Raw genomic sequence first — 24,183 nt, 5'->3', positions numbered from 1 at the left:
ATTGTGCTGAGCCACAAATTGAGACTTTTAAAAATAAAAAGGTCTGATAAATCAATGTCAGCTCAGAAATAACCTGAATCTTCTTAGAACACCCTGGTAATCCTGGCAAAGACAAGACAGGGAAAACAAGATTACCCAGAAGCTATAGTATAAAAGGCCAGTCACTGATGAGACAGAAATAAGGAAGATGGGGAGAGGCAGACTCTCTGTTATCCAACCTCTTTAACCATTTGCTAATACAGCTTCACCATCAAGGTCACAGATTTTTGCCTCTACAGGAACTTTGGACCTTTTCCTCCCTAAATCAACTTTTGACCTCCAAGGATTAAAAAAGTTCCAGCTCCACAACACAGTATTTGACTGGGGAAGAGAAAAATCTGCTGCAGAATTTTGGCTGAGTCTAGAAAAGCCTTGTGGAGAAGCATGGACACCCACACAGGCAATGGCCATCTGAGAACATCCTCTTGGTGTGAAGACACAGCTTGTACTTCAGTGGGACAGGCACTGATCATTCTGATAACTGGCCAGACTGGACAGTGTTTAAAGACTTTATATAAGCTCATTAAATAACAAGAGGAAAAAAAACCAAAACACAGAAGAACATTTGAGAGAAAATGTGGTCTTCAGCTCAAGGAATCTCAAGTGGATTCCAAAACAAAAACAGCAGCCAATTCCTTCATGTCAGTAAGTGGTACAGGGTACCACTGTCCCCTTGACCCTGACAGAGAGGTAGAGAATCAGGGCCCTGGCATGCCTGCATGGTGAAGGCTGGAACATTGTGTCTTCCCAGGAACATTCCTGGATGCACCTGTACCTTTTTCCCCTGGCAAGTGTTTTCTCCTTCCTGCTTCTTCAATGCAAGGGAGTAAAGCAGAGGGTGGGCCTGCACCTGTGCTGCAGCTATATGCTAAACCAAGAAAAAAGGAGTGGCAAAGTCATCCACACTGCTCCAAAGCGTACTGGCTTCCAGGATTTATGGGGAGAATATGAGAAGTCAGATGTGATTTGACCCAGAACACTGCTAGATCCTGGAAATCATGATGGGAAACACTGGATGAAATGTCCAGTGGAGAGACAGTGTAGAAATGGCAGTTCCCCCAGAACTAAACAGATGGTTTCTGCTTAGCCCAGCACCGGTACAACTCACAAGACAAGAAGCAGCAGAGAAAACTGGCAAAATCTGACTTCTTCTGCTAAGGAAACAGTTGATTGTGATTCTTCTCTCAGCACCATAAATAAAGATTAAGAAGAATACACCACCTCCTCCATTTCCTTTTTTCTTTGTTTGGGCACTATGAAGCTGCTGGACAGTTTGGTGCTGAGAATCTAGATACTGAATTCTTAAAAGCCTCTAGAATTCTTCTCAAACATCTAATCTATTCCCCAGTGTCCAACCAATTGTGCTAAAGGCAAGAAAACATGCAACCACTAGGCTATCACATGTTATAAGCAAAAGCAGAGCTCACCCTGAGCAGTGCTAACTAAGCAGACTATTGGCATATCCTCTAAGCCTTCTGATCAATTCACCATGCACAAGTTAAAAGCACGCCCACTCTTCCACAACACCAGAGCATTCCAGTAGAATAATCACACCATTCCCCGAAACGCTAAAAAATTAAGCAGGGCAAACCTGCTAGCAAAACTGTTTTTAAAAAATCCAATGTTGAAAAAAAACCAGGCTAAATAAGTAAATGAAAGCACCAGCCTTATTTCTTTTCCTGAGAGAATAAATCCCATGGTAGTACACAAATTGAAAACCATGAGGAAAAGAGGGTTTATCTACAATGGCATGCCCCTGAAAAGTGGTATGGTAAGATCTTAATAAAAAAAATAGTCTAGGTCATCACTCTCATAAAAACCTTGGAGCTAACCCAAATTTCCAATCACCCAGAGAACAAAATATTTAGAGTCATCAATTATTTAGCATTAAAAGACAAACATCTCAGTCTACTCACCGCTTTGCTACCTTCTCTGTAACATATCTCACTTTGGTCAGGAGGAGTTCCAGCAGATATCCTCGATGAGAGTCTCCCAGCATGTGCAACTCATCCACAACCACCACTCCTGATAAAGAAAAGTACTCAGGTCACATTTCACAAACCTCCAAACTAAGAACAAATAGCCTCGATCCTTTCACATTCCACATGATGAACTGAAATTTATATTCACAAATCCAGCTGTGCTTACCAACACCAGTATGGCTTCATTCTGCCACTGAGAGAGAAAGATCATGACCAATGTCATGACGTTTCACACCCACCACAACCACACACACAATCAGCTTTTAAAAGATAAAAATAAATAGGTTGAGTTGTTAGTCTAGCCACTCCACAAAACAGTATTGCATCTATACTGGAACCTCTTGGCAAGTAAAAACCCCCAGGCTTCAGAGTAACTGGAAAGGAAAATTCCAGCACCCAAATGAGCTAGTCAAAAGCTTTGTTGACATAACTGTCTTAGTTAAAACATCATTTTTTACTAATACAGTAATGTCAGAAATAAAACAAGGGCAGATGTAATTATACTGGCAGAGTCTGCTTCCTATTATATTGTTCTTCATTAACCAAACCTGAAAGCTGCTATTTAGCTTTGGCTTTCTAATGAAAAAAAATCCTTATGTGACCTCCTGAAAATGACTTTTTAATCTACTTACCACCTCCATCAAATTTTTAAGGTGTGGAGAAATATCTAAAAGAATAATGTCTAAAACGGCTTCTGAATATCAGCAGCTGGAGACAACAGACCAGACTAGGGTCTTCCCCAAGGAGAAAACATAGAGCCACTACAACTCAGGTACCCAGTGCACCTCCTGCACACATCCCAGCAGCAGTATATACCCTTTCTAGCCAGCTGACAGGGTCCCAGGGATATGGAGTAGGATAAAGGAAGGTTAAACAAAAAAAGCAGGGCACAGAGGACACCACGCTTCATTAGCTCTGCTGCTGTGGAATTTTTTTCCTCTTTGGTGCAGCTATGTAATATCTTCCTGGTATGGCTAAAATAGCAGGAGCTTAAGGGCAAATGTGACCTTATATTATCTGTTTCAATGCTATTTTTCCTTCTCTTTTTTTCTCTCCTTCCTACATATGTTCCTTCTCTCTCCGTCTGTTTTCTCCCTCCTTCTCTTTCAAGCCACTTAAGTTAGAAAAGAGTGCTGCACTGCTTCATCAGCCTCTTTTACAGACTCCCACCCATCCAGCTCCTCTGTCTTCCTGTACTTCCTCTATTCTGTGCTTGCTTGTAAAAAATGGCAATTCGTTGGTCATCAAATACATATTTATTCAGCTACCAGAAAAAGCTTCTTCTTGCTTCCCCATACAACAATCTGTCTGACTTCTTCCAGAGGTGAGACAGGACAGTTTAATCAGATACCTACCAAAGTCAAATCCACACAAGTCACCTTTCCAGTCTGCGTGCCAAGCAGTGGCACATTTTGCTTCCTGAGATGAAGCACAGCACACTAGTGGTACCTACAGGCCAAAGCACAGGGAGTGTTGCTGGTTTTTACAAGGGCCACTTGTTTTATACTCTCTGCTGCTACTCAGCTGTAGCATATACTCAAACAGATGCTAAACCTGGGAGCTGCACTGCCCTGGCACTCTGCAGGCTGGTGACACCTGACTGTCACTGGTGCACAAGTGCTCTCCCCTGTGCAGGCAGTACTCGGGGTAACACAGCAGCAGCCAACAGGCAACCAGTACTGTTCACAGAGCTATCCTCATCTTAAAATGGAATTGCAGCCAAGCATTTCAGGCCCCAGCAGGCAGTGGTATTTTCTGCTCAACAAGTTCAGGAATGCAAGTGGGGCCAGAACTTTATCATACTACATAGGTACTGAGAATTAGGCTAGACTCAGTCTACTACTTCTGTCTGCAAATTAGGTATGTTCCTAGAAGACAGCTGAAAAAAACAACTAAAAAGTACCTGAGAGCTACCAGACATGTTTACTGTAGAATAACTAGGTTGTTTTAATTCCCCATCCTGTTTAAAATGAAAAGGTTCTGAATGACAAGCAGGGAGGACTGATTTTTTAAAAATATAATTAAATAGTAATATTTTAATTTCAAGTTTAAATTAAGAAACAAATATTATAACAGCACATTACAAATCCATTCCCAGCTGATACACTGAGAAAGCAGTGGATTCTTCTCTAATCATTTTCCTAAAAATTTCTTCAGCATCAGTGTCAAGAGGCTGAACAACACGAATATCATCTCCTGTGTACCTGGATGTTCTAAACTGACACGTTATATAATAATTAGCACCACAACATTGCTTTTAACTGTTTCATACAGCACAGAGAGCTCTGGCAGGCAGAGGATTTTAGTTTCTCTCAACAATTTCCAAAGGCAACGTGAGCTATCAGCATGGGGTTGACATCAACAAAAGGAACAGCTCAAACTTGAGATGGAATCCAGCCAGGATTGCAGTCATCTCCCAATAACTCATCTCTAAAGATAAAACACCCTTGTTACAAACTAGTCTAAATTTAGAATTAATTAGAAGACAAGGTACAATCTTGCAGTTTCAGACAAGCTTGCTTTGGGCGACAGCTAAACTGGCATTTTCAGTTCATACCCATATTTTACAGCTTTTATGAAAATTTATCTCCAAACAGAAAACTTGTCCATTTCTTACATAAAGATGACTTTTTAAAATCAAACTATAATTTAAAAATTAATGTCAAAGATGCATATAAAGAAAAAAAACCACTTTTACCCCTATTTCAGTTATATGGCAAATATATTGGGGCACAAGCAAAATGGAGGTTTGCAGCAGAGGTGTTTTCAAATGGTGAAAGAAAAACATGCTTTAAGGAGGTATTGGTATTGAGAACACATATTCAAACTCAAATCTTGTAGTCACTTGGCTGGTTATACTTCAATGACTGTTCTCAAGTACATTCATCTTAGAAAGCACAACAACATGTAGGGATGAAATGGAGGTTCCAACCAGAGGGATTTGGTATATCTCTAGTTTCTGAAAGATGGTATCATTAAGCAATACATTTTAATATACTGAGTATGCTTCCAATGCACACAAGCCAACATAAAGTTGCTTGTCCTGACCCCACTGTCTGCCTTTGTGCTGGCAATACAGCTTGTACAGTGTGGTGACATAGGATCAAACTAACCCTAGTTTAAAGAAGCAAAAAAACCTTAAACCAAGTAGCCATATATTGAAATAACTGGTTTTCTTGCACATGAAGGAATGAAAATACAGATTCAAGAATCAAGCTGGACTGCAGGAGCCTCCATTTGAATGAGCTTAAAATGCTGCAAAACAGTCACCCACTCATCTTCAGCCCACTGGCAGTCTCTAAATCATTCATGGTGATTCAGACCCTACAGATTCAGGTGTGAATGCGTTATCCCGTGATCTCACACTCTGAAAAAACCTGCAAGGTTTTATTTCCCATTTTCTCTCTAAAAAACTCTTCTGGTACACAATGCAGCAGAATATTATGATACCAGATGCACACAGAACAGCAGTTTCAAAGGTGGAGGTCTCAGAGCAGATCAATCCTCATCTATTTTTGCAATTTTTATATTCTTAAAATAGCAACCAGCTATGTTACAGGACAGAGTGAAGATGGGAAGGATTACTGTATAAAACATAACTGGGTATAGCTTTATTGAGCAGAGAAAAAAAGAGAATAACAAACTTCTGACTGGACTAGGAAAGCACATCTCTCTTCAAGTGTACACAGAAACATTGGCCTTCTTCAGGTTTTATCTCATCCTCAATACCTATGAATACTTTCATTATCTAGTGGCCATTGGGGCCACAGTGACCCAGAAGCCAATGTGACAAGGACAGAGGGTTTTTGAGCAAACAAGAGAGAAATGAATGTCACAGCCCTCCCAGTCACCATGCCTACCCAGAGGAGCACTATGTATTCATTCCGCTTATCTGCATCCAGATGAGCACAGAATGTAATTCCTTCTCTTCCTCAAGCTAAATGAAGATAGATCTTAGATTCCACAATCTCTGTCTAAAACAAACAAACATAATACATTCCTGAACTCAAACATATCTCAGAACTTTCCTTCTCTTATTAATTTATTAATTGTTTATTAATTAGAAAACACTTCCTAGCTACAGGAATCATTGTTAAATGCAGCTTGCTGTTCACGTGACACAAACTAAAGCCTGCAGCTTCTACCTACTCACCCAGCTGCTGAGCTACATGGAACAGTGCTGGCTGTCCTCCTAAATCCAAATCAGAGGTTCTCTGGAAGAAGAAAATTGCTGCATATTCCTATATGGTATGTCTGTCATATACAGAATTGAGAAAATTCAAAGTATCCCATGATTTCACATGTACTCAGAATACGTAACCCCCACAATAGTCAAGCCTCAGTACTTTACCCAGTGAGTCCATTTTGTTTTCTTCTATGAGCCTGTTGATTAGTCCATTGGCTTTCTCAATGGTGCAGACAGCAACATCCAGAGCAGAGAAACGTCCTGCAGGAGACATGCTTCCCATGTAGCCTTCAACTCTCACATCCACCTCCTGAAACAGGGTCTGTTTTCCAAGGATACAGAACATCCATGGCAAAGTTACAGCTCTGAATTTTGACCAATGCCTTCTGGAATCACATAAAAGCCTGCACTCTACATCTACAATTTCTAGTACTTTAAATGCCATCTAATCAGATTAAAGCCATATCTCAGCCAGTTACTGACACTTCTTTTTCCCACTGTCATTTTTTATTTCCAAAGCAGAAGCCACAGAGTAGATGTTGCAAGACAATGTACATAAATGAGTAAAAGATGAGAACCACTGCTGTGTATAAAAAGATTTAATATTAAAAATGTTAGGGAACACACAGTGCAACAGTTTATAATATCAGTGGCTTATGTACAAAGACACCTCCCTCTCAAGAAATCCTGAGCAAAAGCCAAACATGGAACTCCAAACACAATGATGACACATCTCACACTGAAAGCCAAGAAACAACAACTTCTATTCCAGGTCTCACTACTGCAGTGCCAAAGCTTTGACACATCCCACACAGCATTAACAAAAGACACAAATATTTGGACCTCACAGGTAGGTCACCCTTTGAGTTCAACTATGTGCAGCTATGCCCAAACCTCATGCCAGGAGTAGCAGAACAGAGCTCTGATAATCCTCCAGTTTTACAAGATTAAAGCAAAAACATGTCTCCATTATCAATCACTTCAGAGTAGCTTTCGCACACAGTTTGTAGGATTTCCTAGCAATTTGTGAAGTTAAGATACCATCTCAGTTAATGAACAACCAAACTGTTTTAAATGGCAGAAAATACAACAAAATGCCTGCTAGGTTTGGATCTGGTTTTAGTTGTTGTTACCTAATGGCAACCATGCTTGATATGAAAGTCTTTCAAATAACAATTTATGTTTTTTAAAGGTGTTCCCACTGTAATTTTATTTTTTAAATAGCTGGGGTGAAGAAGCCAAGGTATAACCATATTCTGGCAGAAAAAAAAATTAGCGAAGTCAAAGTGAAATCAAAGGCACAAAATTGTGGTGGAATACCCCAAGGAAAGCTAAAATATCTTTTTATCCTTAAGATAACATTTACACTTTGTACTTTTCCTAACACAATTTTTCATTAGAAACTTCATTTAAATTTTGTATATTATAAAATCTGTGAATAAATGCAAGTAACAACCCTTTAAAAGTCAAAGCTGAAATAAAATGTTTTAATCAACTCCATACAAATTTTTTGGCTAAAAGTTTCTTTTTTTTTTAAATCTCCAATTTAGAGCAAATTTTAAATTATCTACTTCTTTTTGAAAAAACTCAGCAATTATTTTTTCCCCCGCAAATCCACGCTTTTGCATTTCTGTTTAAAAAATGTGACCCAACAACTACTACCCATAAATTTACCCTCCATGAATGCTACTTACCTGCAGGTAACATTTCTTCTCCTTGGCCACAGAGACAAAGGGAAGGATGAGAAGAGCTTTCTTACGAGTCTCCAGGACTCGCTTCAAAATAAGCAATTCTGCGACAAGAGTCTTTCCAGCACTGGTAGGAGCTTGGGAAAAAAAAAAGGGGGGGGGGGGGGTTTAAATTAATTTTTTAAGTTTAAAAAATAAATCTAAAGAGCAAGCATCACAAATCTAGCATAGAAAGCAGTTACTGGAGAACTTGGGGTGGGACTCTTCAGTTCATGTCTCTCACCCACAACCACACTTGCAGTCAACTCCATAAAGAGCAAAGAAGACTAAAAATCATCTGCCTCTTTTCTAAGCTCTTCATCTTCTCAGTGCTGCTCTAGAACCTTTTTCCCATGAAGGGTAGACAACCAACTGTCATTTCCTACAGATTCCTAGTCCACCAGTCTTACTTCTCCTTCTGCATTACTTCCCCTTCTGCACACACACCCCACACACAATATGCGATGAGAAACGATAAATGGACTGAAAAAAACTAATAGCAAATAATATTCTCAGATGTGCATCTTCAATTGCAGTTATCATTCAGTTCCTAGTAGACAGTCTGTAATAAAAGAGTCACCACTAGCTGACTCCTAATAATCAATTTCTAAAGGAACTTTAACAGAGAAAATGGGGCAAAAAGCCTCTCTTCACATCTGGAAAGGAGACCAGTAAGTCAAGTTTGAGGTACATCAATGGGACAGATCTTAATAAGATGTCTCCAGAAGAGGATCCTGACCTTTCTAGCTGCCAGATCAGAATCCTTCAGCACCAGTATGTCCTTGTAAATGGCAGTGGAAAAGTTAGGGGGACTGTTTTTATCAGATGTTCGCATACCTGAGTAAACTAGGTTCTTTCCTTCCAGAACTTGTCCAAGCATGAGGCATTCTGCTTGCCATTCAAACATCTGCACCACTCCCAGACTGTGGTATTTCTCCAGAACTGCTTTGGGAAGACCCCAGCTTGCAAGGAGCAATTTGTCTGCTTGGTCTTCAGGAACATTTACCTGCTGATATTGCCCTTTGGGAGGAAAAAATAAAAAAAAAAAATTTAAAAAGTCAGGTATCATCCTTGAATCTGAGGTCACTTAGGTTATACACCTAAACTTCTATACAAACTCCTGTATTACAAGAAAAGGCAATAACTATCTGCCCTATATTTTTCAATATTTTGTGCAGATGGTTCACCATTCTTCTTATCTTCTGACATCTTTTTTCCAATTTTTCCTCCTACAAGATTTTCCACATTCGATTAATTCCTTTACCAAACTCTTGCCCTGGTATTTGCTTTTGAGACAGGGCAGCCATTACCAAATACATACTCAAACAGAGCTTCAGCACGGATTAATGCAACAGCATCACAATGGATTTGCCATCTCGTCCGCACCCACACCATTTCCCTTTTAAATTACTGCTGCTGAGATTTCAGTAATTCTCACTGATTACAGAACTGCCCAGTGTTTTTTGTTTTACAGATGAATGAAAACCACAACATAAACCAATCAAGCAGCTCAGGCTACTCTGTGCAGTGTGTTATATTCCAGTTTATTAACACCGATTAGTATCTTCACAATACTGCCAGTTCCTCTAGCTTAATTAAGTTTCTTGATGATTATTTCTTGTCTTAGTAACCCTAAACAACTTTGTGCTGACTACAGACACTGCCTCCTCCCTCTCCTTCTCCTCCCTTTTTCCAAATCATTAAGAAAACTCAAGTGTTTTGTCCCTTTCAGGTTTCTCATCCACAGTAATGCCTCCCCTATCACCCATGAATATATAGTTCCTGTAACAGCATTTTGTGAAAGATCTTGTCAAATTGAGATAAAAACCAAGTAATCATGTGTCCTGACTCTATTGTACCCATTTTTCTACTCATACATTCATTTTAGAAAAACTTCTAAAAGAAATTTCCCACCATTGTTGCCAGCATAAGGGCAGGCTAGATCAGCAATACCAGCCTGCATAAGCAGCCAGCATTTTTTCTCTCAACACACAAAAAAATTCAACTGCTGCCTTGAAGTTAACCCCAACCTAGGCTGTCACTGCTGCGTGATCAGTCTCCTCTACACAAATACATAAAAACACTTGATATATAGCTTAGCTCTGAAAGCTTTGCTTCACTTTGTATAATCAAAGTACCATAAAATACTAAACAAAAATTTAAGCACTATCAGGAGAGAACAGAAATATGCTACAAAGCAGAACAGGCTTCCTAAGGGGAATTCAGAGGAGACCAGAATAGCCCATCCTAAACTGTGACTGTGGTGGGTTGACCCTGGCTGGACACCAGGCGCCACCCAAAATCATTCCACTCGACAGGGAGACAAAATACAATGAAAGGCTCATGGGTGATGAAAAGGACAGGGAAAGACCACCCACCAATTACCATCACAGGCAAAACACTTGACTTGGGGAAAATTAATTTATCACTAATCAAATCAGAGTACGATAATGAGAATTAAAATCTTAAAAACACCTACCCCCTACTCCTCCCTTCTTTTCAGGCTCAACTGTACTCCCAATGTTCTCTACCTCTTTCCCACCAGCAGGAGAGAGGAACAGGGAATGGGGGTTGCAGTCAGTTCATCACACAATGTCTCTGCCACTCCTTCCTCCTCAGAGGAGAGTTCCTCACACTCTTCCCCTGCTCCAGCGTGGTGTCCCTCTCACTGGAAACAGTCCTCCATGAACTTCTTCATCAGCAGTACCTCCCACAGGCCGCAGTTCTTCACAAACTGCTCCACTGTGGGTCCCCCCCGGGGTCTCAAGTCCTGCCAGCAAACTTGCTCCAGCATGGCCTCCTCTCTCCACAGGTCTTGCCAGGAGCCTGCTTCAATGCAGACTTCCCACAGGGCCACCGCCTCCTTCGGGCATCCACCTGTTCCAGCATGGGCTCCTCCAGGGGCTGCAGGTGGATCTCTGCTCCCCCATGGACCTCCACAGGCTGCATGAGGACAACCTGCCTCACCATGGTCCTCACCACAGGCTGCAGGTGAATCTCTGCTCCAGCACCTGGAGCACCTCCTCCCACTCCTTCTTCACCAACCTTGGTGTCTGCAGGCTGTTTGCATCACATCTTCTCGCTCCTCCAGCTGCAGTTACCATTGCACAGGCTTTTTTCCCCCCTCCCTAAATACATCATCCCAGGGGTGCTACTGCTGTTGCTGATGGCCTTGGCCAGAGGTAGCTTCTGGCAGCTTCTCACAGAAGCCGCTCCTACAGTCCCCCCTTGCCATGCAAATCCAATACAGTGACTAATATGGCAGAATTAGGATTCAGAAACATAAAAAACCCTACGTGATTGGACCTTAAGCTTTTTCCCTAGTGTTAAAACCAACAAACTTCATGTAAAAGGTGGAACGAGTAAAGGATTACGTGATTCCGCTGTTTGAAGAACAGATGAGAACTGAACATGTGTTTGAAAACTTGTGGCTTAGAGATCTGTGTACAGAAATATACCTGTGACACTAATCTTTTTTTTTTATCTACTAACACAATGCTAAGAAACAGTCAAAATTAGGAAGATACGAATTGTTGGTTAGAAGCATTGGGTATTAGGTTTATCAGAAAGAAAACCATTCCAGATTGTGGGGCCAGCTGACTACAAGAGTGCAGCTTACTGAACTGTCTTTGGGAAGCTGACTGTGTAAATGTGTACATTTTCTGCTCCATTTGCAGAAATTGACATGAAATTGTATCTTGCAGAACATAATCACATCAGTGAGAAGATGTGACATGACTGGAGAAGAGACTGACAGATGTAAATGCTTTAAAAAGTTACAGAAAAAAAATCACAAAAGAGATGAAACTGCAAGGTGCAATGTAAATATCTTGATTTTAGATGTTGTATACAATCTCGATGCTGTATACGTCTTGATTTCTCTCTTGATTCAAGAGCACAATAAGCTGGTAAAATGTATGTGTGGCATCCAGAAGCATCACTTTAAGTAGCTCTGTCTGCCAGCAGGACCACTTGATATGACACCTTGCCACAAGATGTTTATATCAAATCTTGTAGATGGCATAAAGAAGTATATTGTGAATACTTCTTCTGTATTCTATTACGTACTCTTGAATCAATTTAACAATGTAGGTAAACAAACCTTGCCCGGCATACCAAAGAGAACAGACTATAGCGATTGTTGTACTATGGCAGCACCTAGAGGCCAAGCCAAGGATAAGGCCCACTGTTACAAGACACGGAGAATGCCCCCATCTCAGAAGTGTGCACAGAATTCACATTTTCTTATTGTCTTCCTCAACTACACAGCGAATAGTGCAGGAAAATCCTTCGATCCCCACCCTGCTAACAACACTAGCACGTATCTCGGCTGCAGCCACTGCCCTCGAGGGAGAAAGGAAGGGGCGAAGCGCGGCCCGAGCAGCGCCGCTCCCGGGGCCAAGGCCCCGCGCCCGCAGAGGCTCGGAGGGTCTCCGGCCCCTTCCAGCAGCGCCCCGGTGCCCCCCGGGGCAGCCCCGCTCCCCCTCGCCCAGCACGTCCCGACTCGCCGCGCTGCACGACCGACGGGAAGGCGGGGAAGGGAGAGAAGGGGAAGGGAGGAAGAAGGGCTGCGCTCTCCCGGGCCAGTACCTGCCGAGCCGCTGCCGCGCAGGGAGAGGTCGAGGCCGGGCGGGGGGCTCAGCACAGCGCGGCGGGGAGCGGCGGGGCCGGGCGGCACAGCCCGCCCCGCCCTGCGGCAGCTGCCGCCGCGGATGCCCTCAGCCGCGGTCGCGGCGGCAGCGCTCGGCGTGACGGTGGTGCCGCCGCCATCTTCCCGCCGCGCCATTCAAACCCGGCCCCGCCCCGGCCGCCGGGAGGGCGGCCCCGGCGGGAGCGGGGAACGGCCGGGAACCGGGAACGGCCGGGAACCGGGCAAGCCGGCCCGCCCGAAGGTCGCGGCCACTGCGGAGTACGGGTTGTCTTTGTAAAAACACCGGTCAGTGCTTACGCAGCGCTCCGAGCGTGCGGTACGCGTGCGGTTCTCGCGTTGTACCGGTGAAAGGCTGAGATAATTAATGAAGGTAACGGGGTCTGCTTCAACAAAACAAGGCTTACCGTGCAGAGCTGAAACAATAAACAGGGGAGGGCACAAAGGACAAACAGCCTCGTTTGCTGGTTCTAATGGCTCTGACGCCAAAACAGCTGTTACAGATTCTAAAAGAGTAGGACTGGTTTAACCTCTCCTCAGGAACATGACTATCAGGCGTTCTATGAAAATTTTGCAGTACCCAAAAAATGCATGTCTTTGTCCATCACCCACAGAAGTGCTAAGAAGCGTTATATCAAAAAAAAATAAGGCTTTTCTAAGTTGTTTTTAATTTCAACTGAAGAAAACATATTGATCTTTCCAAAAATAAGGTCAGCAAAGGGTGAACACTGAAAGCAGTTCCAGGAGCATGAATATACACAGTTATTTCCTTCTGGCCACCACTGCTTTATTTTGGGTAATGCACACACTTACACCACTCTCTCAGAAAAGCTCTCCATGTTCTCTATCTCTCTTCAGAAAAAAGGATCACAGCTCAGGAGGCTGACTTCACAGGAAGCAGGACCAGTGCTCATAAGCTCAAATACCCTCTCTGAGGCATCCAAGACCCATGTCCCTCTCTTCTCGCAGGAACAGGTCATTGGCCCAGAAACACTTGGAAAACAGCCAGTGATAAATAGGACTAGGGGAGTGGAAGCAACTGTCTTCATTCCAGATGTCCTCCTTTGGAAAAACCTAATGCTTCTGTACTCATCTGTGTCCTGCAGAAGAGCATGTGCTCTCATTGCTGTCATTAAAGCAATCTCTTAAGATTAAATGGAAGCAAAATTGTTTAAGAACACTGCTGTCATTTCAGACAATTATATCTGAGCAAGTGCAAGGGATGGTCTAATGGAGGAGTCAACATATTTTAATCCTCTTTAAATCAAGCAGCTTAAAAAGCTTCTTTCATTGTTCACGTTTACAAAACCAGATGCTAACAGTAGGCCCTTCTGTGTTTCAAAGCCCAAGCACTAGACAAATACAACACACACATTTTTCCTAAAGTGATTATTTTAATGAATTGATACTTAGAGAATGTATCCATTCTGCTACTCTGTCGACCAAAAGTTAGATACATTAAAAGGAAGAGAGGCATACTCTGCTACAGACTCCCTGCTGCAGAAAACAATTCCCACTGCACACTAACCGTTTCCTGTACTAGTACTGAAAAAAATATTGAAGAAAATAACTCAGGAAATATTTCTACTTAGTAACAATATATAATTCTATTATGCCAGAAAAAGACCAGAATAAGCACTGCTGATATTTAAAATGCTCACAGCATAGACATGTTTCACTTCAACATGTAGTTTTACAACTGCAGTATGAAATCTATTACTTCCTCATCATTTCATGTCCTTCTCACATCTTTGAAAAAGCTATTTAAAATATTAAAGGAGACATCTATCTTCATTCTACTCTTTTTTTAAGGGGGAAAAACCAGGTTTTGCTGTCTGAAATTTTTAATTCATTAAAAATAGTTTACAAAATTTGAGGACAGACCTACTTTACCAAAGTAGGAAAAAGAGCTAACTAGCAACCAGTCGAAGAATTTGGTTCCGTAAGTATGTGCACAGCTGGTTCATCAAGTCTCTGTTCTGTCCTTCAACCCAGTGCATTTCTACTACTACATCATTTCCTTCTTTCTTCACATTCATTAAACACTTGAAGAGAAAACCCCCACTAGTTTCTTTAGGGCTTTGCTCTTTTTCCACTGTCAGATTGCTAGCTTCCTCTGAAGGGCAAGGTTCCTCCTTTGCATCACCAGAGCCTTTGCCAAGTGATGTTTCTCCCTGCTTTGCTTCCATCTCCTTCACAGGATCACTGTGTTGTTCTTTGGCAGCAGATTCCTCTGGTAGCTCATCTCCTGCCATCATCTGCACATCCTCATCAGGTGCCATAAACCCCATTTCAGAGTCATCAGTCTTGGGGTTTTCACAGTCCGAGTTGTTGCTCACACTCTTCTGGCTGTTCTTTTCCTCCTCCATTGCTTGCAGAATATCTTCAGAAGCTCGAGGAAGTTCTCGTAATTGCCTTATTCTCTCTCTTTTCTTTCTCCTCAAATGAATCCAGGAGTTTTCAATGGCAGTCACAAAGAGGCTAATTTCATCTTTTCCACAGGGAACACGTTTATGCTGAACCTATTGCAGAAAACAGCAGAATTTCATACAATCCTCTCACAGTTATGCTTTCAATTAGGACATTGTTTTAACATCTAACACTTTATACTGTACCTTCAGATCAGTGAGAATCTTCTCTACCCAGGCTCTAACCACAGCAATAGCTTCTACAGCATCCCAGCCCATAGCTGCAGCTTTGGTGGATAACTCTTTGACTGTAGAAGCCAAAACCATGAATGTAATTGGTTTTCGTGGTTTCTCTAATTTTCTTCTTTTAGAGGGAGGTGACTAGAAGAAGAAAGAAAGAAAACAATTACAAGACTATGCAGTATTTAGTGGGGTGACTTGTGTACTCAGAAGACTGTGATTCCATAAAACACGAGGATTAAGAGTGTAATGTACACCACTAGGCAGTCATTCACATGGCCCGTGTTTCATTTCACCCCCAGGAGTTTTAGACTCAAACCAGCTAAAAGGATCATGCACTTTATGCTAGCCTGATGGACAGAGGGAGTTTATCTTCAGGTATCAGGCAAAAAGCTTCATTGGTTCCTTCAAACTATTAGCTCTCCATGAGCTAAGAAAATGTGGCTGCTCTTGGAAACAGAGGCCAGCTGCCAATATCCACATTTTGATCCAAGTGCACTGAAGGTTTCCTCGCATCTTCCTTAAGACTGGTTATTGTCTATACCTATATTCAAATATACAAACATCCAGATCCAAAAAAGTAACTGGCTCACATTTAAGGTGAACAAGCTCCACTTACATTGATGTAGGCAAGTCTGAGTTAGACGTGGTCATACCTATTTGGTAACAGAATCCACATGTTAAATTAAAACTGAGTTCTCAGAGAGAAGTTTAAATTCAAATCCAGCCCCAACTTAGCGTATTTTTATTACTACTAAACTGCTATTTGAGGTATGTTACAAATGATCCTTATTTTCACTGAAACCCACAGGAAGTTCCTACAATGGCTTCCTTTTTCCACCCTCAGCAAGGGTCACTCATGAATCACATATCACAACTGCTAACAGACTGGCAGCCATCTAAGAAATTCCGCTGTCCATACAGCCCAGCACATCCAATATTCCAGTCTGAAGAAGAACAGTTTGTATCACAGCAGTTATAGCTCATTAGCCCCTTCCTCAAGTAAGAGGCACAGAAAATCACAAGCAAACCAGAATTAAGCTACTTACAGGTACTTGTACATCATCATAGAAACTCCACGCCAGTGCCCATCTCATGGTGCGTCCCTGACAGAATTCAGTATGAGTGACTTTAGGAACCTATGCAAAGAAGCAATACATTATTTCAGATTAATAAACAATATTGTTTTACTGCACACATTTTCAAACAAAGCATATTTTCTCATGACACAAATGGAGATTCTTTCTGACATGCCTCAGAGGTGTCAGGGCCCTCTCTCACTCCACTCGCTTTACTAAGACAGACGTACCGACAGCTCAAGGACAAAGGAAATCAGATACTTGAAATTTTGTGTCTAGCTCAGCATCTGCTTTTGGCAATTCATCTTTCTGGAAATTTATTTCACCACGCATTCTCTTTCCTTCCACTATACACAAGGCCAGAACTCACAATTATTTTCTTTGTATGGGAATTAGTGAAGAGTATGCTTCCTCCAGAAAGCCACCAAAAAGTCCTTTGCACAGCCCTCTTTAATGCGAATAGTAGCACAAAGTTCCATTTTACTTGATGCCAGAATTCAACACAAACAGAACAACAACACTGCCACTTAAATCATGTTACTGTTTCTTTTATCAACCAAATTGCTAGATTTCATGTGAGCTAAGAGGAAAGAAAGCTAGATTTTTTTGTTGTTCTTGTTCTTTTTTTTTTTACTACAACCTTGTTAAGGCTACTTTAAAGCAGAAACTCTGAATCTTTTATTACGAAGACATGCTCCAACATGTGTTAAAGACAAAAATTTGGAGACGATAATTGCTACTTCCTGGTCAGGTTTGAATATACAATAGTTAAACTTCAATTGTTTCCCTAACAAGGAACTGCAGTCCCTTTTTGTAATAAAAACTCAGTAAAACAATTCAACAATAACTACCCACATGCATTGAAGCATACTATATACTGTATAGAACACAGGCAAGATATATATGGACTCTATGCAAACTCACCCCCTGGATTCGAAGTTCTTCCTTCAGTGGTGCTAAACTGCATTTCTTCCCCAACATGCAACTGTACCACCTGCAAAGCACACATTAAAAAAGCATTTTACAAGTAGAGATCAACTGAAAATGACAGCTATCAGTAAGAACTACTTGGATCAGAAAGCTGCAAAAACAATAGGAGATTTAAAACCAAAACAACAACAAAAATCACACTTAAACAGTGACTAGGACATAGTACAGCAAAATTCAGAACAGAAGGTCCAAAGACAGACTGGACAGGGAAATCTTTTTGAGCTTTTAGGAAATACATTAGGAGTATTATTGAGACAACACCCCAACAACCAGGAATCTTGTTTCAAAGAGTGACTTCAGTTATGGGGAAGATGTTACACCTTACAAGAATTTGTTTCAACTTCTCCACTTTTTTTGGAGAATGAATCAGAATAAAAAGAAATAACCAACTATTGGCAAGTAACAGACATACTGACTAACATTTGTGCTCATTCATATCTTATCCAGGTTTCTATCACATAACACATATTTCATGAGGAAACAATCAGGCAAAAAAAAAAAAAAAGAAAGAAAGCTATTTTCCTACTTCTAGTGAAGCCTATCCACATCTTCAGAATCTCCAAACATTACTTTACATTAAATTTTTCATCTGAATTATTATTCGAGCTCTACAACCCCATCTTCCATACTTTTTGATGACTGGATCCAAAAAAGTTTAATCATAAATACAACGTATTGAAGTACAAAATTTAAGATCTCCCAGTTATTAAAGGACAGTTTTGTCCAACACTGGGGGAGTAAAAGCCTGCTGATCAGAAAACTGCAGATGTGCCATCTGTTTATGTTGTTCAAAAGAATGTCTCACTATGCTTTTTATTGCAGCTTATGTTCACCCAAGACAGCATTCAGTACAACAGTGTCCCTTAGCAGGCAAAGCTGCAAGCTACCAAAATTCAGCCAGGAAAAGAGAAATTTTTAGGCTATGTCATAAAACCTCTTTCATCCCAAAAGCCCTTAAGAATGAACCCTGACCTGTCTCTATCAGGTACATATGCTAATTTGCTGCAAGATACAAGTGTCGGTTGTATAGGCTTTTTTTGTTTCCTGCCTTTAAATAACTCCAGCAATAACTTCTAATTGCTGCTCGGGAACAATTTGATGTGTAAGTATCATCAAACAAACTGAACAGTTATCACTGGACCATAGCGATACTAAAAATACCATTTTTGCATGACTTCTGCCAAAGATGAAGATAAAAGGTGTTAGTTTGGGGTTTTTTAACTGGAAAAGAACACTTACCGTAACCTCTTTTTAAGTTGGAGACTATCATGAATAATTCTTTTGACAAATTCTAGTTCTCCTCCCTCAGCCATGATTTCTGTGATCCCTCCTGTATTTACAGAACTGGGAGGAGGACGCCGCGGATTTCGAGAATTAACTCCCTGGATTAAAACCCAAAAACATTTGACATGAACATTTAATGAAATGTTATGCTGCTTTGTACATTGCTTCCTATTTTAGTCTTAGTGGGTAGCAAGCACCACCACCTCTACTTAGCCTTCCCCCATCAGAACCATGGATAACAAAGATCCATTCAAAACAAACGTATCAGAGTGAATTCGCTACAATCTCAAACCTACTTGTCACACATTAGGATCCTGCTAATATGAAATATGTGGTTCCAATACATGTAAGACATGCTAAGTGCATCTGTGCAATTACAATGTATAGTGTTTAATTAAATCTTAAACCTTTTTTCTACTGCCCTGTATTATACATTTCTGACTAGATTCAGTGGGTATTGCAAGACCTGTATGATACCGTCTACATCACTAAGGAAATGAAAAACACAGTTATGCAAAATTCCAGGAACTAATTCCTCTGTACTACTGTTATGCAGCAGGCATCTGATTTCAGATTTACTAGCTGTCTACCTTCCAAACTAATTTTCTAGGACAGTAAGAACTTGTGAAAGAATGCTACAGCTCATCGTCCACTTTAGGAAGGGTAACAGTTAAGTTTTCAAAACTCCTTTAGGGTCTAGGGGATGACGAGGGAGAAGACTTAAATGTTATTTCATAATGATTTGGGATTTTCCACTCAACCTTCCCCACGTCAAGAGGTTAAATTGTTGCTACCTTCCCACTGACTACTGAAGTACATACAACATCCAGTTTGTTACCTTCGCTTCCAACTGGTTGGCAAAAAAGGGGGGGTTGCACATGCAGAAATCATAAATGATCTCAGATTCTTCTTTCAGTGCATCCATTAGAAGAGTCTTCTGTGGTACCTTAACCACTATTAGAAGAAGTGAATTTGGTCAGTAAGGAACTTCGTATTTTATTTAACATGCTATATACATTATACATTGTATAAAACCTGTACTCTCTAAACAATGCCTTCTACAAAAGAGATGTAACAAGTATCACCATGGATATAAAGATTTCAGGTTAAGAATTAGCATACAAACAGCCTGTATGTTTATACCCAGCAGCAGAACCACATGAATCTCTTTAAACAACAAGGACTGCCTGAGTTATGCCACGTTCTCCAATACAACCACGCATGTGCTTTAAGCCCTTTCAACTACAAGCACTAAAGCTTCACATGAGGCCTGTTCCTTTGTCAGCTCCTTTTCCAGTATATGGCAACACCACCACACCATTAAAAATCAGTGGCAGCAGTAACAGAAAACTCTCATTGTTCTCCGCATCAAGTTCTGGATCTTGAAGACTGACATGGACAACAGACTAAGACATGTTGTTCAAAAGGATGCTTCCAAAAGTTTTCATTTCAGAGCTCATAAATGGATTTTACTGCATTGAGTTCCTACAGAAAATTTTCCAAGCTCATTCCTAGACCACATCTGGCATACTGGCACTGCTACCACAGGCAGTGTCAGGACTTCACTCAAGAAGTGAGGACGAAGAACTCTCTGTACAACTCTCTGTACGCCTTTGTGGAAGTGTCATGCAGTTATCCAAGGGGAGCATTCCATGTCTCCTACCAGCATAAAGAGTACAAACACTAAGAAATACTTCAGTAACAGACAAGGAATACAGAGATAAAAACACCCCAGGGCGAAGTTGATCTTTCAGATTTTCATGAGGGCGAGTTTTTCTTTATCCACACATCCCATGCTAGGCAAGGCGGCTGTTTGGCTTAAGCATACCCAGACCTCAGCAAATATTCTGCACCAGTCAGAAACAATTGAGCACCTGTTCGGAAGGAATGTACATTCTGAAATGCCACTGAACATGGCAGAAGTATGTCACAACATTCGTATGCTATTAAATACCTTATTACATTGTACCTTTTATAAGATCAGACAAGTTATTCTGTTCCACGTTCTTCTTGGCATAATTGAAGCACATGTCATCCACTTCTGTTGCAAGGAAATACCAGCCATTCAAAGTTGCTCCAAGTAATGGGTATATACAAGAAGCCCCTGTCCCTGCAGAAGTGAAAATCCACAAAAAAGGCAAAATAAATCTCTGTTGTTACACACACTGTGGCTGTTAACTGCGTACTTATTACACCAAAAAGAACTAACTTCAAGATAGCGATCAAGAAATTTCAAGAAAATTACTGATCATCTACTACTCACTTCTTTAGTGAACTTTATTTTTGTAATTTGAAAAACAGCATTGTCAAATATGCACTTTTAATAAGATAAAGAATTTAATAATCTGTAATAATTTTTCTAGTAAACTATCAACTTTAGTTTAAGCTATTTTTCTTCTATATGACAGTGGTTAATTTACATACAGGAAGCCAAATACATTCTGGCTTTAATATAACAAAACCCTACCACAAATAAATTTCTCTTCTGAATTTTTCTATCATCTCTCATAAATAATTTACTTTGATGCATACAACAACCACAAAAAAATTCTGTTCCACCAGACTGTCTTTGTCTAATGTCCAAAACTATAAAAGAAACCTAAGTGTCAATTAAGATACCAAAAAAGGTAGACAGATAGATGAAAACTTGCTAAAAGAGAGAGAGATGCCAGCAGAAGATAATTATGGCATATCTAGGTGATCAAATTATCAATGACAATCAAATTTAGGCTTAAAGGGAATGGATACAAGAAAAGGGAAAGATATCCCACCACCACAAAACTTGAGTTTAGACATGTCAAGAACCTGTTATACTGATTTACTGAAACATCAATAACTTCATCTGTCAGTACACAACAGCAAGGGGTTATTTCCAGCACTTCTGTCAAGTCCCCCTTGGATAGCTTACTGCTTTTCCAAAGCTGGAATATCAAAGCCCATGCAAACTCAAACTGAAGATTCTGCAGTATGTGGAGGACATAAAGGATCTGTCTCTTCTACCCAGCCACCTACCGTGACAAAGTTCATAGAAATAATTTTCAAAAATGAAAACTAATATAAAAGGCGTAGAAGATGACTAAGAAATTTAAAAGTTATAGAGGAAAGCAGCTGTGGACACACCATGTGATGATACAAACCTGGTATCCAGCATAACTCCAGCTAAAAATGCAAGTCAGTAAATTTCAGAACAACAAATTTCACTACAAAAAGTAATGACAGCAAATACCAAATAAACAGAAACGTAAAATCTGGCACAGAAAGATTCCTGAACCCCAGCTTTGAGGAAGTCAGTAACTTTAAAGTTTTAATATCAAGCATTAAAACAAGTTAGAAAGGAAATTCCAGCTTCTCTCAATTTCATTCTTCAGCACAGAACAGTCTTTGAAATCAAGACTTTGAAACTGTAAAAGATTTTATTGACAAAATAAAAGATGTGAACTAAACTCAAATGTACTATCACTGGTGCCTTTTAAATAATTCATAAAGAATAACCAAAGTTTCTGAATCCAAATGCCAATTTTATTATTTGTGTGTGGAAGCTCTTACAGAGCTTGCCTTTTTTTTTTTATTTCTAATGAAAACCAAATTATGGCCATCAGTGTACATCTTACAAATTCACATCTCTGCTGACTGTTTACATTTATCTGCTGTCTAATCTAGATACTGTCCTGATATTACCAAATAATCCAGACTGAAAGTGAACAACTATACTGGACCATATCATCCATCTGCTGATGCTTCGTCCAGCTTAAAAGACATTTTGTTTCCAATAATAAACAAGAAATCTTTGACCATCTACAACCAAAACACAGCTTAGCTAGCATTTGCCCTGGTTTCTAATTAAGCCTCTTTTAAAATTCAGCTTGCGAATATAACTACATTGAAATAAATTAAAATAAAAATCGAAGTTTAGAAAGGACAGGTCATTTGCCTGCCAAATAGACCTATAAAAGTTATTAAGTGGAATACTAAAAAATATTGCTATGCAACACACAAACCCTCTGGTGCAGACATCCAAAAGCCAAATTAACAAATTAGCAACGAAACATAATTTGCTAGTTAGAACACTGAGAAGAAACACTTTTTAATTATTTTAGAATCACATTTTTGCCTGCATTTTTAGAAGCAAAATTTTTGTATACCACAGAAAGCTGCACTCAAGGGGGTTCAAGGCCCTGAAAAGCCAAATAATTGCCTCCCATGACTGCTCTTGCGTTTGTGCGGAGAAATCCTGCCCACCCAGGAGGCAAATGAACACCGGTGGAGCTCAGACTGCCTTTCACCACCGCGAGCATAGATCAGATCTCTTTGTTTCTCAAACTTGACGTTTTTCTGTGGATGCGCAACAAATTGTATCTGCTACTGCCGCTGACGGTAAATAAGGAATTAAATATTTAGCTGTGTCGAGTACCTATGTCAATGCCTCGCCTCAGGGTTTGCTTCTCAGCATCCTGGTGGCCGATGAGATCCTCCACCCAGTGGATGTAGTTGAGCCTCAAGGGGACGGTAGGAATGAGCCTTTCCACGGGGATGTCGATCTTCAGCCCGAAATCCTCTTTCAAGAGGGTGCATGTCAGAGCCCTCACGGCCTCCGGATCCTTGAAATTCAGGCTGAAAGGCACACGCAGAGCTTTCATGGGCGCCGGGGGGCGGACACACAGGGGCACCCACCCGCCCCATCCCGCCCCGGCCGTACCTCACCCTGCCCGCCAGGGTGGTCTGCACGTGCTGCTGGAACTCGGGGTACTTGCCGGCCAGGTAGGCGAAGTCGGGCGGCTTGTCCTTGTAGCGGTTGCGGGCGTGCATGGACTTGTTGAGGGCCATGTCGGGCCGGGCCGGGCCGGGATGTGCCGGGAGCGGCGGGAACGCGGCGCGGGATCACGGCCGCACCCCCGCGCGCCGGCCCGGCCCGCTCCGCTCCCGGCGCGCACCGCGGCCCCGCGGGCCGTTCCAAGGAGCGGCGGACGGAGGGGGGTGGCACCGCCCCGCTCGGGCCATCGCCCGCCGCCGCGGCGAGGGACGCTCGACTGCTGAGGCGGAGGAGTGACTACCGTGCGTCCATAGAATCCTGGAATGTCATGGGTTAGAAGGGACCCTAGAGATCATCTAGTCCCAACCCCGCTACCATGGGCAGGGACACCTCCCACTGGACCAGGCTGCTGAAAACCTCATCCAGCCTGGCCTTGGACGCTGCCAGGGCTGCGCCATCCACAGCCTCCGCGAGCAACCCGTGCCAGTGCCTCACCACCCACACCGTAAAGAATATATCCATCCTAAATTTTCCCTCTTGCATTTTCCTTCTTGTCCTATCACTACAGTGACCAAGAGTCCCTCTCCAGCTTCTCTGCAGCCCCCTTCAGATACCGGAAGCTTGCTGGGAGGTCTCCACAGAACCTTCTCCAGGATGAACAGACCCAATTTCCTAGCCTGTCTTCCTTCAGGAGGTGGCCCAGTCCTCTTGTCCGCCTCGTGGCCTCCAATGGACTTGCTCTAACTGTTCCATGTCCTCCTTATGTTGGGGGACCAGAGCTGGATGCAGTACAGTTACAATGTAAATGTTCTATCTACAGACATCATCGCTTCAGCATTAGATACTCAAT

At 41.5% G+C, this 24,183-nt stretch overlaps 2 protein-coding genes across 5 annotated transcripts in view; both read right to left on the bottom strand.

Annotated features, from left to right (window-relative positions):
* Positions 1 to 12,720, bottom strand: part of POLQ (DNA polymerase theta) — a 59,811-nt gene extending 47,091 nt beyond the window's left edge. For all 4 annotated transcript variants that reach the window (XM_042031700.1, XM_042031701.1, XM_042031703.1 and 1 more), the window contains exons 1-5: positions 12,525 to 12,720; positions 8,772 to 8,954; positions 7,902 to 8,032; positions 6,373 to 6,529; positions 1,956 to 2,064 (exon numbers count right to left, since the gene is read on the bottom strand). In XM_042031700.1, the coding sequence (XP_041887634.1) occupies positions 1,956 to 2,064; positions 6,373 to 6,529; positions 7,902 to 8,032; positions 8,772 to 8,954; positions 12,525 to 12,720 (776 nt within the window). The remainder of the gene's footprint in view (positions 1 to 1,955; positions 2,065 to 6,372; positions 6,530 to 7,901; positions 8,033 to 8,771; positions 8,955 to 12,524) is intronic.
* A 1,234-nt stretch (positions 12,721 to 13,954) lies between these two features.
* On the bottom strand, positions 13,955 to 23,513 carry METTL16 (methyltransferase 16, N6-methyladenosine). Its single transcript, XM_042031697.1, has 9 exons — positions 23,280 to 23,513; positions 22,995 to 23,194; positions 20,553 to 20,693; positions 19,422 to 19,537; positions 18,539 to 18,681; positions 17,234 to 17,303; positions 16,280 to 16,369; positions 15,198 to 15,371; positions 13,955 to 15,104 (listed from the first exon to the last, which is right to left on the bottom strand). The coding sequence occupies exons 1-9, from the start codon at positions 23,405 to 23,407 to the stop codon at positions 14,493 to 14,495; spliced, it is 1,674 nt and encodes a 557-aa protein (XP_041887631.1). The 5' UTR covers positions 23,408 to 23,513; the 3' UTR covers positions 13,955 to 14,492.
* Positions 23,514 to 24,183: the final 670 nt, after the last annotated feature.

Source organism: Corvus kubaryi, unplaced genomic scaffold, assembly GCF_017639235.1.
Source record: "Corvus kubaryi isolate FWS band 111438036 unplaced genomic scaffold, C.kubaryi_AGA036_p1.0 37341, whole genome shotgun sequence".
NCBI lineage: Eukaryota > Metazoa > Chordata > Aves > Passeriformes > Corvidae > Corvus > Corvus kubaryi.
This window is presented reverse-complemented; position numbering and strand designations above follow the sequence as displayed.